General features: G+C 44.9%; 1 protein-coding gene and 1 long non-coding RNA gene across 3 annotated transcripts in view; one reads left to right on the forward strand and one right to left on the reverse strand.

The window, feature by feature from the left end:
* The window catches only part of atp2a3 (ATPase sarcoplasmic/endoplasmic reticulum Ca2+ transporting 3), a 43899-nt gene extending 32376 nt beyond the window's left edge, over positions 1-11523 (forward strand). Inside the window, exons 12-22 of one of the 2 annotated variants that reach the window (XM_085174646.1) lie at positions 1722-1838; positions 1924-2142; positions 2252-2587; positions 3251-3471; positions 3565-3767; positions 6049-6134; positions 6444-6577; positions 7022-7139; positions 7542-7659; positions 7771-7804; positions 7905-11523. In XM_085174646.1, coding sequence (XP_085030772.1) covers positions 1722-1838; positions 1924-2142; positions 2252-2587; positions 3251-3471; positions 3565-3767; positions 6049-6134; positions 6444-6577; positions 7022-7139; positions 7542-7659; positions 7771-7775 — 1557 coding nt within the window. In that variant the 3' untranslated portion in view covers positions 7776-7804; positions 7905-11523. The remainder of the gene's footprint in view (positions 1-1721; positions 1839-1923; positions 2143-2251; positions 2588-3250; positions 3472-3564; positions 3768-6048; positions 6135-6443; positions 6578-7021; positions 7140-7541; positions 7660-7770; positions 7805-7904) is intronic. The other variant, XM_085174645.1, reaches the window with a different exon arrangement.
* LOC146509460 (uncharacterized) lies at positions 4702-6050 on the reverse strand. Its single transcript, XR_014876443.1, has 2 exons — positions 5616-6050; positions 4702-5463 (listed from the first exon to the last, which is right to left on the reverse strand). It is a non-coding gene; the product is annotated as an uncharacterized LOC146509460 (long non-coding RNA).
* Positions 11524-17235: the final 5712 nt, after the last annotated feature.

Genomic DNA, 17235 nt, shown 5'->3' on the forward strand with positions numbered 1-17235 from the left:
ACTTCATAGGCTTCTTACGGCTCAGTGCATATGCAGCAGGTGATCCAATTAGATTCTGGAGCAGACGTTTGCATCAATTTCCATATTGATGAGGGGACGGGGGTTTCCCAAAAACCTCACGCTTTAAGTTAGTCTTTAGGCTGACTCCAGATGTGCAGCATCCAACACTCGGAAAATGTAATCTGATTAGTTTTTAGGGACCGTTCTGTTTTATAGTCATAAAGAAGAACTAATATTACCCTGTAAGTAGTGTTGACACCACTTTACTGTTTTCAAGGCAGTCAACCCAAATGTTTTCAATGAATTATGTGTTCATGTATTGCAGTGCCCAGTGTGAGTCAGACAGGTGAGCAATCAGTGGACTGGTCTTTAAGACCTGAACTCTTCACAGCATTTTTAATTCCTCTTTGATATTTGGGCTGATTGATGAATCTAAAAACAAACAATTACAGGATTTTTTTTTTTGCCCAATTTTTATTTCTAAGAAAAATGAGAGCCACAAATGAGGGTATCCGTCTAAAATTTCAGTAGAACAGCAGCATAACGTCCTCGTAAGTGGATATCAGGCCCTTGTAGAGCAAAATTGAGTATTTGGGTCTAAATAACCAAGAATGTGATGTCGCAGGTCCAAGAGGTTAAATGTCCATCAAAGATTTGTAAGACTTGTGTGATCACACTGCTGCCTATGAGGAGCCTGCTTATAAACGTGTGCCACGTCATATATATGATGAACGATGCAGGTTAGTGTCCCACACAAGGACGACACATTTATTTAAGAAAAAAAGCAGATAGTCAACAAATGTTTGACTTCAGGGTGTGAGTGTTTGCTTGTGAGTCACACACACACACAGACACACACACACACAGATGAATATTTAACAGCTTTGCACAAAGCTAATCTAAACGTAACAGCAAACAGCAGAGCTCATTACAGTTTATTTTCCTTTTACCTGTAACTCTGTAACGAGCTGCTGCTCTGTCCTGGTTAATAGATGGATAAATGTGAACAATTACTTTACAACAGCAGGAATCTGCAGGAAGTCTGAGACGATCTGAACTTTTTCACATGTAGAGAGACGAGAAAGAGGCAGAGAGAAGATGTTTGTCACACTCACGGATTTCAACATCGGTCAGCTGTTAGAAGCTCTGTGTGTGTGTGTGTGTGTGTGTGTGTGTGTGTGTGTGTGTCTGTGTGTGTGTGTGTGTGTGTCTGTGTGTGTGTGTGTGTGTGTGTCTGTGTGTGTGTGTGTGTGTGTCTGTGTGTGTGTGTGTGTGTGTGTGTGTGTGTGTGCGTGCGTGCCACAGTCATCTGGCTGAGTCACTACAGACTCTAGAGCGACACCTGCTGGTAGAACCAGACTTGACATGGTTGGTTTCAGGTGGCTTCTTCTGTTCCTGAGTAACTCTGCTCTTCTCTGCTCTTCGTTAGCTCGTCTACAATCACAGTTTGATGATTTTTGCACAGCTGTTCTTGCCAGCCACCCTCACACAGGTCCATTGTCATCAAACACCAGCGGCAGGAGCCAGACATCCAGCCGAGGTGGTTGATTATCATCCTTCATGTGTGCAGCTCAGCCAAACCTCCCAGTCAGTCACCAGCTGCCAGTCTGAACACAGCTCGTTAGCTCAGCCTCTGGCTCGTTGGCACTTTGTCACGCTCTTCTTCTTTTCGTGCATTTTCTTCTGCCATGTCAGCATTTGCCCTCTTTTTCATCTGTCAGGTTATCAAACAGTTGATGAAGAAGGAGTTCACGCTGGAGTTCTCTCGTGACCGCAAGTCCATGTCTGTCTACTGCACCCCTGTCAAGCCCGGCTCCCAGAGCAAGATGTTCATCAAGGCACGGCTGAATAACACCAACTCAAACAATCACAAATGTCATTTCATTTCAAACATTTTTTAATAATTGCATTGTGTCCCCTCAGGGTGCGCCTGAGAGTGTGATCGAGCGGTGCGAGTACGTACGGGTGGGAAACAGAAAGGTGACGCTGACACCGGCCGTGCGCGACCAGCTGATGTCTAAGATCAGAGACTGGGGGACGGGCAAGGACACGCTGCGCTGCCTGGCGCTGGCTACGCACGATACTCCGCCACGCAAGGAAAACATGGAGCTGGAGAATTCCAGCAAGTTTGCAGAATATGAGGTTCGCCACGAGATTCCTCCGTCCAAACATCACAGCTTAGCTTAGCAAAGCTGTTCCTGATGTGGTCCTGCGTAACCTAACCACCCTGATGCTGTTTGTTTCCGTGTAGCTGGGGCTCACGTTTGTTGGCTGTGTGGGCATGCTCGACCCACCCAGGAAGGAAGTGATCGGTTCAGTGAAACTGTGCAACGAGGCCGGTATCCGTGTGATCATGATCACAGGGGACAACAAGGGCACGGCCGTGGCCATCTGCAGACGGATCGGCATCTTTGGAGAGGACGAGGACGTGACGGGAAAGGCCTATACAGGCCGCGAGTTCGACGATCTACCGCAGGAGGTGCAGAGAGAAGCCGTCAAACGGGCGCGGTGCTTTGCCCGCGTGGAGCCGGCTCACAAGTCCAAGATCGTCGGATACCTGCAGTCGTTTGACGAGATTACAGCCATGGTAAGGAAAACTAACCCCGTACGAGTAACACGCCTGCGTGCTCCAGCATCTTTTTGTGCACAGCACTGCTGCCTTTCTCCTTCCTGTAGCCAGTCGCTGTTTGAATGACTTGTCAAAGATGCATGAGGAGAAGCCAGTGAGGCGTGACATGTTCCAGGTCTCTGTGAGGCTGCTCTCAGACGCCGCTATCACAAGCTGTCATCTCTGGTCTGCTCGGCTGCTTCCTATCTGACACGCGTCTCAGAAGAGAAGCTGATCCTCGGGAGGGAAACGACAATATCACCATTTGCCCGTCAGTCTGAAGCTGCTTTCAGGCCCTGCCTTGACAGATAAATATCGCTTCTGCACAGCTTTAGTTTAATCCCGTCATGGTGTGAAAAGATAATGAGCCTTTGCACAGTGAGTTGAGTCGTTGCTTGTTAAACTCGGGGCTCCCGAGCGAGTCATCCTTCATGAAAAATGAGTGTGGGCTCGGTATTTGAGAGTGGACTTTTCTGACACACATGAACTGTCACAGTGTTGGACTCTGAGTTTCAATGCTCAGCTTATATCTAAGGACTATTTAAGGATAAGCAAGTCTCATTGAGAGACGCTTTCTAATAAACAATACTGTTGACGTTTCCTTTGACACGTAATAATCCAGGTATTTCCTCCTGGCTGCAGACAGGCGATGGTGTGAACGATGCCCCGGCCTTGAAGAAGGCAGAGATCGGCATCGCCATGGGATCCGGTACAGCTGTGGCGAAGTCGGCGTCTGAGATGGTGCTGTCTGACGACAACTTCTCCACCATCGTAGCTGCTGTGGAGGAGGGCAGAGCCATCTACAACAACATGAAGCAGTTCATCAGATACCTCATCTCCTCAAACGTGGGAGAAGTCGTGTGGTGAGACGAGAGCGCAGTGAGACGCAGCTGCCGGGCGGGGGCTGTCTTCGTGTGCGGCTGACGTTTGTGGGTCTCTCCTGTGTGTGTCTGCAGCATCTTCCTGACAGCCATCCTGGGTCTGCCTGAGGCTTTGATCCCAGTCCAGCTGCTGTGGGTTAACCTGGTGACCGATGGCCTGCCTGCCACCGCCCTGGGCTTCAACCCCCCAGATTTGGACATCATGGATAAACCACCCCGCAACCCTAAGGAGCCACTCATCTCTGGCTGGCTCTTCTTTAGATACCTGGCCATTGGAGGTATTTTTCACTCAGACGTGAATAAATTATTGTGCAGTTGTCACTGTGTGGGGTGGTGCGGTGGTTAGCACCGTCACCTCACAGCAACAAGGTCTTGGGTTTGAATCCAGTCACCGTTCTTTTAGTCTCTCGCTGCATGGGTAGGAAAACATCGCCGCGGTCGTTTGTCCAGCTCATCACATCGAACAGGCTGAGAACAGCAAAGACCGCCTACAAAAGCACTGATTGGATAACGCAGCAGCTGATGCTTCCCTGGAGCTTCCCTCCACGGTCCAAAGACATGCATGAGTTAACATTAACTGGTGATTCTAAATTGTGACTGGTTGACTGTGTGTTAGCCCTGCTGATTGGCTACCTGTCCAGGGTGTCCCGCTCCTCTCACCCAATAACAGCTGAGACAGACTCCAGGCTTCTCCTTCTCCAGTGGAAGAAAACGGATGTGTGGCTGAACGGCCTAATGATGACCAGAATTTGATTATGTTGGATGACAGTTCATAGATAAAGCAAAAATAGCTTTAAATGCAAATTTACTGCGAGAAGAGAGTAAAAAAGACACTTCATATTTAAATGATGGGTCAGCATTTAACTGCAGCTCATCTGGATGCTGCGGTGCTGTTACTGTGCTGATCACCTTCGCTGTCTAATCAGTAAAGGGTAAGAAAACAGTGCCACGCCCATATTTGCTCGCTCTTGTTGGAAACACTTTTAGAAAATGTCACTTTGATCGAATTGCAGGTGCTGCATGTGAATGTTATGGATGTGGAATTACAACAAATGAAGTGTGACATGGATGCAGAATTATGTATATAACATCAGTACCGGATACTAAGTACAGTATAGTATATATAGTATATGCCAGATTACTTTTACTAATCAATCTGCCAAACAGGGCTGTCTAAAGAGCTTCTGTGCACCTGCGCCCATTTTTTTTAAAAAATCTAATAGCAGAACAACTTGATGCATTTTCTAACACTTTATTAATGGTACTTTAGTTAACTTTGATTTTTCACACTATAAGGCGCACTTAAAATCCTTTATTTTTCTCATAAATCGACAGTGCACCTTATGTATAGATTCTGGTCGTGCTCACTGACCTCGAAACGATTTTATGTGCTACACGGCGCTCAAAACTCTGTCAAAAATGTTTTAGAACGACTTTGCTAAGCTACAAAGCCGCACGGCTTGATGGATTGTTGGAACATTACGGCTGCCGTAGTCAGGAGCCTCGCAGAGGAATCTGGGTCCTAAACTCCGTCTAATTCAGGTCCTAAAGTCAAACAACACTGCGGCTTCACTGAGAGTTACAAACTGTCTAAATTCTTTCATCTTTAATAAAATCATCAGCGTTGCTGCTTTACCAGGTGAAACTATGAAGTTTAACATCCAGGCATCCATGAAAACAGAATTTGTTACACTTAACAGAGGTAGAAGTTAGCAGGAAGTTAGCTCGCTAGTTAGCTAAACATGATATAGCATGTTCTGACTGAGAGATTTCAGAAAGAATTCAAACGTACAGCTCTGTTATCACTTCCAACATAAATGAAGACAGAAAACTAAACAGCAGTGACGTTTGTAGGGTTACTGAAGTTGGGCTAGCTGCTATATAATGATGTGCTACGTGATCGCTAGCTACACAGCTATGTTAGCATAGCATAAACACAGTGAAGCTGGAGGATGAACGCTAACTTTTTTTCTACTCGATAAAAGTTAACGTGAGGGTTCCTGATGGTTAGAGACAAATGCAATCGCATAGCAGGATGCTGTAAACGCACCAAACTTCAGTCAGGAGAACAACTGAGATAATCCATCCACAACACGAGGTTAGTCATTAATGTACTGCAACAACACGGGAATAGAGCAGCTGCAGAGAATTCAGCATTAATGAATCAATGGTACAGAAGTAGAGGAAGCAAGAAGGAGTTGAGGAAAGTTTGACTTTTCTGACTTTTTGGTTTCGTTTAATGCGCCTTATGGTCTGAAAAATACAGTAACAAGATTTGAGATATATTTAGTAAAACGGCGACTGTCAGTAGGCCTAGCATATTTTTTTTTCTAATCCATCACTCATGTCAGCATGTTTATTTTCCTGAACAGCTTCTCCTTTGTAAGGTTATTACATTTTATTCTTCGCACACTGAATAACTGTAACCTTACACTTTGTCTGTATAATATTAAATTTGTGACTGTGCGTCTATCAATATCTGGTTTTGTCTCACAGGTAAGAAACGGCATCTCTTGTTTGTGTGTATAAATATAAATGTATGTCTGTGTTGTCTTGCAGGATATGTGGGTCTGGGCACAGTGAGTGCAGCCACATGGTGGTACCTGTTTGATGAGGAGGGCCCACAAGTGTCTTTCTATCAGCTGGTGAGTTGTAAAACAGTTTCTCCTGCCCTAGGAGAACATGAGCTGTATGTTTCCTGTTATACTGTTTACCCCGCCTCTGTGCATCCTTTTCATTCGCTGCTATTTGATGCAGTAATGTTTGATGATCCCAGCAGCAGACAGGCATAGAAAGGGAATTAAGATTTCTGTGGATTGATTGCATGCAGAGCTGAAATGAAGCCAGGGTTTGGCAGCTGCCCCCCACCCAATCTGAGCAGAGTCCCATCAAACCAGGTCGCAACACACACATGCACAAGCGCACGCTAACTCCGCCTGTCTCTCTCTTCACAGCGACATTTCATGCAGTGCACTGAGGACAACCCCATGTTCAAAGAAATAGACTGCGAGGTGTTTGAATCTCGCTACCCCACCACCATGGCGCTGTCTGTGCTGGTCACCATCGAAATGTTCAACGCGCTCAACAGGTCAGTCGGCTCCAGAGCTGGTGTCAGAGTAAACGAGCCTTAAATGTCGCAAACGTCAGAAATTTACTCAAATCCCTTTGAGGAAGAACGATCCGTGCCAGAGAGGCCACGGCCGTCGCCAACATCAGCTGTTCACTGTTTGAAGGACTGATTTTTGTTTTTATGTCCTCCACCTGAAGAATGTGCTTAAGCGCACATCTTAAGAAGAGAAATGACGCTTTATTGAACGGAGCTATGAAGCGTCATTAGCTCGGTTTTGAAAGAAATGTCCACCTTGACGAGGTCTGATCACCACTTCAGGTGGAGTCCAAAGATGGTCCAGCCTAACGCCGGCACATCTGTTAATTTTCATGCAGCTTGCTGGAATATTTTCACCAGTTGTTGTTTTGCAACATGATCCTGAAATGTTAGCATGTTTTCATCTATTTAAACTTCTCCTTACAGTTTGTCTGAGAACCAGTCCCTGCTCAGGATGCCTCCCTGGGTCAATATTTGGTTGCTGGGAGCAATCATCCTCTCCCTCTCCCTCCACTTCTTAATCCTCTACGTCGAGCCTCTGCCAGTGAGTACACAGGACACGCAGCTCTGACACTGCATGCTAATAATCCTCAGCGCTGTATCGTGGCCCAGATTCACGAGCCGTGTTTTATGAGTCCGATTCTTTTGCCAGCGATGACACAACTTGTCTGTCGTCTGCAAAAAAGTAGGATGGCCCTGTAGGTGTGATGCAACAGCCAAATGAAACTATAAGTAGCTGAGTTCATAGCTGAGTTCATAGCTAGCGTCGTGCAAACAGCAAATGCAGAAATGCTGTGAGTCAGACAGAAGGCGTTTCCATGGATTATGTTTTCTTGCAGGCTGATGTCTTTGCATTTTTCAAAATAGTTAGATATGAAGCTTGCATGTTAGAAAAGGCTTCTGCTGCAGCTTCGTCAACATCGTCGTCTGATTTCTCGTCCTTCAGCTCATCTTCCAGGTGACCCCTCTGCGTTGGTCCCAGTGGACTATGGTCCTGAAGATTTCCTTCCCAGTCATCCTACTGGACGAGGCTTTGAAATATTTATCCAGGAACCATCTGGAAGGTATGTTAAGTCCTACCTGCTTTTAATTTAATAAGCAATTTTTTTCAAATCAATAAACGAATCTAACGATGCTTGTTCTGCTCTGTTTCCTTCTCTGCACTTCTAAATCAGCCTAAACTCTTTTAATCTCACCTTCTGCACAAAGGTACCTGACTTTCTTTGTGCTGCTTTCTTCCGTCTGCATTCGAACCTGCCTGCTGTCCGATGGTTACCTGTTCTAAGCCTGTGGGTTTCTGTTTTGGCAGGTGATGAGGAGAAGAAGTATCGGAGGAGATGGCAGCTGAACTAAGACCTCTCCCTCAACACACTCACACAGTTAGACACACAGCTACCCTCTTCCCATTTTTGAGCTAGGAAACGTTTCTCTCCCTGCCCTCGTTCCAAACTTCTGCATGTCCAACAAACCACCGCTGAGGGGTGGCTCGCATGAGAATGAGTGTGTGAGAAAGCGAGAGCGCTTGTGCTCCTGCAAGCATGGCTTTGTGCGAGTGTGTGTGTGTGTGTGTGTGTGTGTGTGTGGGAGGACGCAGACGGATGCAGACCCGTCTTTATAGTTGCAAGAGCAAGAAACAACTGCAGAAAAGAAAAATACAACCGGGCTCTGCTTTTTAAAGGTTTCTGCTCATTTTGTTGTCTGTACAGTACAAACATAGTGGTGGACTTCTGGGGGGAGAGGGGAGGATGGGGGGACAGACATTGATAATACTGGGTGGGGTGGGGGTGGGGGTTTTAAAATCAACACAGAGACCGAAAGAGAGACTGAGAGGAGAATCAGATGGACACACTGACAAAAAAGCATCGAGGAAAGGATGAGGAAGGCGAGAACAGCCTGGAGGCGCCGTGAGGAGAGCGCCACGGTACCCACGCGTGTCCACAGAAGCATCATCATCATCATCAGGAGGTGCTGCTCAGGCTTCTGCCATCACACTACTGGCAGTGAATCCCAGCCAGCTCTGGCCTTATCAGCACAACACACTGTATCTCTGGCCAGTTTGTCACAGCGCTGCTCCTTCATCTCTCTTCTGTCTTTTATGCTCAGTTCCTCCTTCGGCCTGTCTCTGCTCTCTGTCTCTTTCTCGCTCTCTGTGAGGAGGCAGCTGTGGGCTCGTGTCGGGCTCTTTGGTGGGGTTGGGGTGCGGCGGTGTCGCTCCGCCTAAAGGTGTGAATAGCTTTACGCTGCTTGGCTGCTTCCTTTGGCTCTAAACTGGAGGGGCTGAGGTCGGCTCACACTCTGGGCAAAGAAATTTTAAAAAGTCCAACAGCAACCAAACCAGCACGTCGGTAGAGTCGTCGTGATCAGCCCGCTCAGCTGGCCCTCTTTAGCTCCACTATAATGTCCTTCTGCTTCTTTGCTGCCACTGAAAACCTCTGCGACTCATTTCATGTAAAGGTTAAAGGTGGACGGGAAACTGATGCGTCACGATTCCTGCGTCACGCCTTTAACCCGCCGTGTCACACCCTGAACCAGCGCTGAGGCGTGCGTTATAGCCTTACTTGAATAAAGTTGTCTAATTTGATGTGATAGGCTTTGTTTCCCGTCTGAATCGCACAAACGATGTAGTTTAAAGTAAGTTAGAGGAGTAAGTGTCTCGGCGCCACGTGTAGATATTAAGCACATTGAACATCCATGCCTTATACAGCCCACTGCGCCGCCACATTGAATGTTTCTGCTGACCTTTAACGAGCTCGTTACCCATCACTACCACTCTGCACTCGCGTGGCCGTGATGCTGATCATGTGACGTCTTAAAGACTCTGAATGTGGCGTGTTTTTGCTTCTCTCGTTCTGCTTCGCTGCTCCCTCAGCTCCTCCTGCTTTCAGTGCTATCGCATTTCATTTGGGTGTTTTATAATTATTAATAATAATGATGTGTTTGACTGAATGAACCCGCAGGGTTTGGATTGTGTCTTTTAAGTCTTAATTCTGGGTTTTGTGTCGGGCCCTGGTGCTCTGTGGACGGGTCGGCTGTGTTTCTGGACTCGTGTTGCTTCCAGCTGCAGAGACGAGAGTGTACATGTTTTTAAAGTCTTTGAACAGGTGGAATAAAAATGGGAATCTGCACACTGTGTCCCTCATACTTATTAAAGCAATGCTATGTTGTGGCTGTTGTGTTTAAAGGCAGAGCTGCAGTGGTTAAAAACACTGAAGCACTACAGCCAATAAAAAACAAACACTTTGAAGTTTAGCTGAGCTCCCCTTCAAGGTCATCTTCTCGCGTACCTCAGTCCCTGCAGGTGCTCTTCTGACCACTCGTATGTGGTGATGAGAGGTAATGCTGATCATCTGAAGGAGGACGGTAAACAACGTGAGCTGAGGCTCGAGCCGCCGCTCACCTTAGAAACGTTTTGGCCGTGCAGGCTTTGTTAGCGCCGTCTAAAAACTTCATCCTGGAGCAGGAGCTCTGCAACACAGTCATCTTTTTTCTGTTCTGACCAAACAATTACTATATTCAGCAGACCTGGAATATTAAAAATGGCTTTTACTTGCAGCACGGGACTTAAGGAGGTTTGTTTTATTTTTTAAATTGAACGGGGAGTTATCAACACAGTGTGCAGATCTTTTCCCTCTTTCTCCTTTTCAGCATTTCAAGCCCAGGACTTATTTTCAGTGTGATGCAGGAAATTTACCCGTCAACACAATCGCATCCCGTCTGCAGCTGCTGACTGTGTGCAGCTGTGCTACACACTCGTTGTGTTGCTTGGTGATGGGGTTGTTGTCTCCTCGCTCCAGGGAATAGCTCGCCAGTCTAGATGTTTCCAGTGTCGCATGCTCTCTGGGGTCATTCTTGGAATGCACAGTAGGAAACTGACTTAAGTAGACGAGGCAAATTAAAACAAAATACACTATAAAGTTTAAAACACCACCAGGTTTAATATCTATCTCTATATTAAAAAATAGGTTTTAAGAGCAGACTAGTCCTTTAACTAACCACACGCTGGATTGTGACATGAAGCAGCCTTTATGGTTGAGCTTCTCATGATTTGCCGTCACCACCGTGTGAACGTGGCACCTCTGACCAGCAGACTCCACGTCCCCGTCCCAGATCTCCACGGCTCTGTAACATGCTGGCACCATAGGTCTGCGTCGCCTTGTTATTTACTACTGAATCCTCACCTCTGTACAGACGCTGAGCTCGCATGGAACCTTGTTACTGTAATAATAACCTATACAGTATATGATATTTAATTTTTTTGATAACTTGCATCAATGAAAACCTACTTACAACAAGAGACGGACTTAAAGACTTCATGTTTTTCTGTGGAGCACATATCTAAGGACCTTTGTTTTTGTCTGTTTTGGTTTTTGTTTTCTCGTAGAATAGAAAAGTTTTCTTCATGTTTCCATTTGGTTTTTACACTTGTGGGGTTTTGTGTCTTTTACTGTAGGGAGACGAATATGATGATATCGTGTTTAGGTAGACGAGATTAACGCTTACGCTAATAAGTGGCAATGACATGGAACATTTCAGTGAAAGCTAGCTGGTGTGAGGAGACTCGAGGAGTTGTGAACGAACAGTGTCTGGTTTACACTGAGCGATCAGCAGTGATGAATCCTGGGATATGAAGTTTCATGAGTGTACATTGAAGGGCTTGGTGGTGATGCAGGCTCTAGAGACCCCTCTCAGATCTGACGTTCGGGACGCTGCAAAGCTCTTCCAGCAAAGGCTGACCTCCTTTACTGACCGTGAAGGAGCGATCGGGGTGAGATGATAACAGCTGACTAGTGCACGCGCCTCTAGAGCCTGACCTCCACCTCTGAGAAATTAAAAGGATTCTCTGTGTTGCCTTGTTAATATTAATTGTGGACACATAATTTTATAAATGACAAAGACGTGGAAATAAAGATTATTTATCTTGTTATTTATTCAGAGGCTGTGGGTTTTTTGTTTAAATGGATGATTGTCAGTACACCCCCCCCCCCCCCCCCCAAAACACTTGGGACAGTCTTCGATATGTAAATAAAAGAGTAGAATAGAATTCAACTTTATTGTCATTGCACAGGTACAGGGCAACGAAATGCAGTTTGCATCCATCCAGAAGTGCTTTAGCCATCATATAGATATATTACAATATACAGGGTGGGCCATTTATATGGATACACCGTAATAACATGGGAATGGTTGGTGATATTAAAGTCCTGTTTGTGGCACATTAGTATATGTGAGGGGGCAAACTCCTCAAGATGGGTGGTGACCATGGTGGCCATTTAGAAGTCAGCCATCTTGGATACAACTTTTGTTTTTTCAATAGGAAGAGGGTCATGTGACACATCAGACTTATTGGTAATGTCACAAGAAAAACAATGGTGTGCTTGGTTTCAATGTAACCCCAGTCAGCTATCGAGCTAGTGGGTAACAGACGTCTCCGAAAACGTTTTGAAAATATGTGGTGTCTTGATAAACTGAGCAGATATTTAAATTAAATATTAAATATCTTAAAAGTTTATTTTGTGACCCAGAAATATTAATATTTCAAACTTTTTAGCCAGGCTCCTCAGCCATTACCATGTTTGAAAAGTATTTTTATATTATTATAAAAATACTTTAGTAATTAAATTAATATTCGAAGTATTGAAAAGAGTAATATTACAAATAAGTAGCTGTCGCCATTGTTGGAAACTGGAGCTGGCTGGGCCGCGCTATGAATTCTGGGATATGACGGGCCAGGAAGGACACACCCGACCCACCCTTCAAATCTGGGGAAAAGGAGGAGCATTTGGAGCAGTCTGTGAATTGGGACAGCCTTCGGCACATCGCTGTGACGTAATCGGCCTTCAAATGCGGCCCTGAATTGAGACACAGCCTGTTTATTTTCAAAATGATAAAGACAACATAGTTTGATGCCAACAGGTGCATTTCAGACAAATTAACCACTCGGGCGTGCGGCGAATATCCCAACCACGAGACGACCTATCAGCAAGCACTTGGTGACTGTGGGAGGAGAAAGCTCTTTTAACAGGAAGAAACCTGCAGCAGGATCAGGGAGGGGCGGCCATTGGCTGAGGGACGTGGGACAAAAGACACACTGTGAAAGAGATTAATAACAACTAATGATTAAATGCAGTGGGAAGAATCCTTAATCAGCCACATTATAACAGGATGGGTCAACAACGAGTTTAAATACTTGGGACTCGGAAATGAAGAAGCCTCTTGGACGAGGGGAGAAACGTCTTCACAAACCTAAAACAAATCCAGTTGCCTTCACTGCAAGAACGTCAAGAGCGCCGTGACCTGGATGGACCTGTACGGTCAGGTCCTCTGAGTTTACGAGCAGCTCTTTACACGAGTCGTGATTTGTTACAGTTTACTTAACTAGAATTAAACGTGTCACAAAATTAAAAGAAAAGGAAACAAAAAGTATTTATTTCTGAGGTCATTTCTTATCATAATCTAGGAACATAAGCAGAATGATTTCAATGACACTGAAAACACAGACGCTGTCCGATGAGCTGCTCTGATAAAACCGTGTGTGCCTTCACATGCTTCACACAGTGAACGAGCTCTGCCAGCAGCCGTGAACAGAAAGCTCTTGTTCAATTCAACTCTGATTTTATTATTATTGAATTTAAATCAGTGGAATAAAACTGAAGGACAGCTATGAGACCAGCAGGGGGAGATGTTGCATCGCATTCCTGCATCTGTGCTGTTTACTAAGTGGGTCTGTCAAGATGCTATATGTAGCTTTTATTCTGCAGCAGCTGCACTGATTGTGTCCTATAACACCAAGAGAGAAAAAGACCCAACAGGATGAAATTAAGTTTCTCCATCACACACAGCCTAGCAGCACTTCCCACTTCTCCAGGAAACCTAATCACCTGCACACACACCTGCACACACACCTGCACACGCACCTGCACACGCACCTGCACACACACCTGCACACACACCTGCACACACACCTGCACACACACCTGCACACGCACCTGCACACACACACCTGCACACACACACCTGCACACACATGGCAGATATGCTTTCTCAGACCTCCCATGTGAGAATGGCACACATGCATGCACATCGTCTCCAGAGGGGGAAGTTCCTCTCAGGGGCCGCAGAGGAGGATCTCATTAGTGTTAGGTTGTTTTTTCCAGCAGGACAGATGCAAGACTGTCCCAGTGAAAGGCAAGTAAACACACAGGCCAAAGATAGGAGTTGGGAAAACTAAACACTGCAGATTTTTAGAGCAAAAGGTGTTTGAGGAGAATTGTTGTTTGCTTAAAGTGAATCCTGCCAGGATCCTGTTGATTTCATATCAGCAGGAAGAGAATCTGAGCTGCCGGGTTTAAGACGTCCTGTGAGACGAGAGCACAGCGTTATTACTGTGAACACACTCCTCTGCTTTCATTCATCATGTCAGCATGAAAACTGAATAAAATGAATGTCTATGAAAGAAAAAGCCCAGCCTCTGTGCAGGTGAAATAACAGCACCCCTGAGGCTAACATGTAAAGCATCAGCAGAAGGATGAAATTAAACATCATTCTACTGGGATTTAGTTTATTTTTAACGTTCAGTGTCCGACTGACTCACACTTTCTTTTTCTTTTTTGTGTGAAGCTGTTTCTACCGATTATGTCTTTGTGACCGTATTTGTTAAAATGCAACCATGCAAGACAAGGCAAAATAAATAAATCGATAACGTCGCGATGGCTAAACAAGCTCAGACTCCGATCCCTGACCTCTGATGATGATCTGGTCATGCCACATGCCTTCTCTGAACTCGTTTCATACGCTCAGTCCTGTTATGCACATACAAGGCTGTGCTGCGGCCGATTTGCACCATGACTCATTTGAAAACAAGCAGATGCTGCTCACAGTCCAGCAGGCTCTGAAAAAACAGGGACGGCTGGGAAAGACTTGAAATTTGAGGAGCGATTGCGCTGCGAGGACATCGTGCCCCTTATCCCACGGTGTCAGCCGTGTTGTGAGGCTGGAGCTGTTGCCAAGAAACCAAATTAACTTGCTATGAACTTCCACCGCGACAGAGAAGTGAAGAGCTCAGAGGCCGTGGCACATGTTCACCACTTACTGCAGCTTCATAACTCAGAAGGGTTCGATGTGCTGCACGATACAGCCGGCTGTGGTTTAGAGATCCTTTAAGATTCTGCACTGAAAGTTGATCCAAGTAACTAGAGATTGGAAAATGAACTGACAATTAATATGTTTAGTTTTAATAGTTCCAGCTTCTCAGGTGTAGGTGTGGCTTTTAATTGAAACTATTTTTAAATAATAATAATAATTTAATCATTTATTAACTAACAAATTAATAATTAATAATAATAATTATTTTTATTTTTATTTGGCTTTTATTTATATCTTATGTGATAGTATTATTTATGTACAGTACTGTGTGTCAGCTGTTTGTTTTTAAAGTGCTTTATAAATAAAGATGATGATGAAGAACATGTGGTGTTAATTTTACTTTACTCCTGTAACCCTGTCTGACTCCATGCATTTATATCACCTGCAGTAAATCAATCACTGAACCAATTCATGTATAAAGTTTTGATTTATTCTCATCATGCAAAAATGAATTCTTAACTACACGTTAAGCTTCTGTGCTAGTGTGACTTTCATATTTATAGTGTGGATATTTAGATTTAGCATTTACTATTTTTTACATGTAAGTAACATTTATTTTATAGCAATTTTCTAGATGAGGCTCACAAAGTGCTTCGCACCACAACCGACCAATAAAAACACAAATATTGAAAGGAAACAGTTTCCGCTGGTCGAAAGTGAGCCTGTGCAAATAAAGCTTGAGCTGCTCACAGGTCTCAAACATAGAGTGGACACCATCATCACACTTTCTCCTTTAGTTTTCAGGGCCGGCGTCCTGCAGGTTTTAGATCCTTGATCCAACACAGCTGATTTAAACGGCTAAATTACCTCCTCAACATGTCCTGAAGTTCTCCAGAGGGCTGGTAATAAACTAATCATGTGATTCAGGTGTGTTGACCCAGGGTGAGATCTAAAACCTGCAGGACACCGGCCCTCGGGGCCTGGAGTTGGACACCCCTGGTCTAAGAGTTTGCTATAGTGTAAGCAGGTGTTTGACCAATCAGAGCCCTGAAAGTGATCACCAAGATGTTAAACTGAAGTCTGAACAGATGTGCAAAGATGACAAAAAAGGTGTCAGATGAGAACACTTAGTAAGCCGCTCCACAGCTGTAATTTGGACCAAAGACGCCGTACAGTGACTTCCAGTAGTCTGACTGTGTGGAAACAAGGCCAACATTCGACTGAGGCGGGTAATATTTGCTAAATGAAACAAAGCAGGCTATTAAAATATCAAAACTAAGAGTCTGGTCAAATGTATGTGCCCACTGCAAATACAGATTTTGCAAATTCAGGACATGTGACTCTGCTACACGTGAGCTCGGTTAACCCTGGGATTATTGACACTGACACTGAGAGATGGGACACGCCCAGGAAGTCCATCATGAGGATTGCATCCACCCGGCCCTGCATGTTGTTAAACTGCTGTAATCCATCGTCATGCTTGCTGCAGATGTTTATCACAATCATTAATTGTGCCGTGCTCGTCTCGTGAGCCTGTAGTCAGCCATGACGGCGTGCAGCGTCTTCTGTCACACAACTCGGACACATCTGGTGATGTGTGAAGACAAACACAGAGGTGATGTTTGTACTGTGTTCATCTATCAGGAGGTAATTAGCAGAAATCGCTGACTCTAAGCTGCCTGATGGAGGGTCTTCATGAAGAATTTTATTGATGATAATGAAAGTGTGAAGTTGGCGCCATGTTTGAAATCTCCTGATGCCAAACTACGTCACACAGCTGCAGACTGCAGTGAACTAAACATGCATTCATCAGACTGACACGTTCAGCCTGAGCGAGGCGTCTCTGAGATCATAAATATTTAAAGTCCTGCTCAAACGTGTGTTTGACTTTGATGTCTCGCTGGAATGACAGATGTGCAAAAGTTTCACTTTGTCTTTTAAATACGTGACATCACCAGTGTTGGGAAGGTTACTTTCAAAATGTATTCCATTACAGATTACAGATTACATGGCCCGAAATGTATTCTGTAACGTATTCCGTTACATTACTCAATGAGAGTAACGTATTCTGAATACTTTGGATTACTTAACATATTATCATGCTGTTTACAACTACATGAATGTACTATTGCTGTGATTTATTACTGTTACTGAAGGTCCGCGGCTCCGAACCTTAGTAAAGGACCTCTGGCTAATACGGTGGGTTCTGTGTCGGCTCGTAGCTGAAAACTAGCTTTACTTTGTTGTCTGGGTCAACTTTGCTAGCAGAGACAGAGAGAGGCGTTGAAAGGCTGCTCCAACAGAACTTATTGTTTCAGAGGAAAACACGAACACGGTGTACAGTCGAGTCTTAATAGCTTACTTACAGCTGGGCTCGTCAGGCTCTCTTCTTGGCTGCAGTGGTTATTATTATATTTACATGCTTCCAGCTCCCGTTTCTGCTCGATGACAGCTCGTACTTTTCCTTTTTCTCCCTCCATCGCTCACAGACACATAACGTGTATGGCAGTCCATTCTCCCTGCAGCACGGACTACACTGCCCATGATGCTACATTCTT

This window comes from Neolamprologus multifasciatus, chromosome 10, assembly GCF_963576455.1.
Source record: "Neolamprologus multifasciatus chromosome 10, fNeoMul1.2, whole genome shotgun sequence".
Classification (NCBI taxonomy): domain Eukaryota; kingdom Metazoa; phylum Chordata; class Actinopteri; order Cichliformes; family Cichlidae; genus Neolamprologus; species Neolamprologus multifasciatus.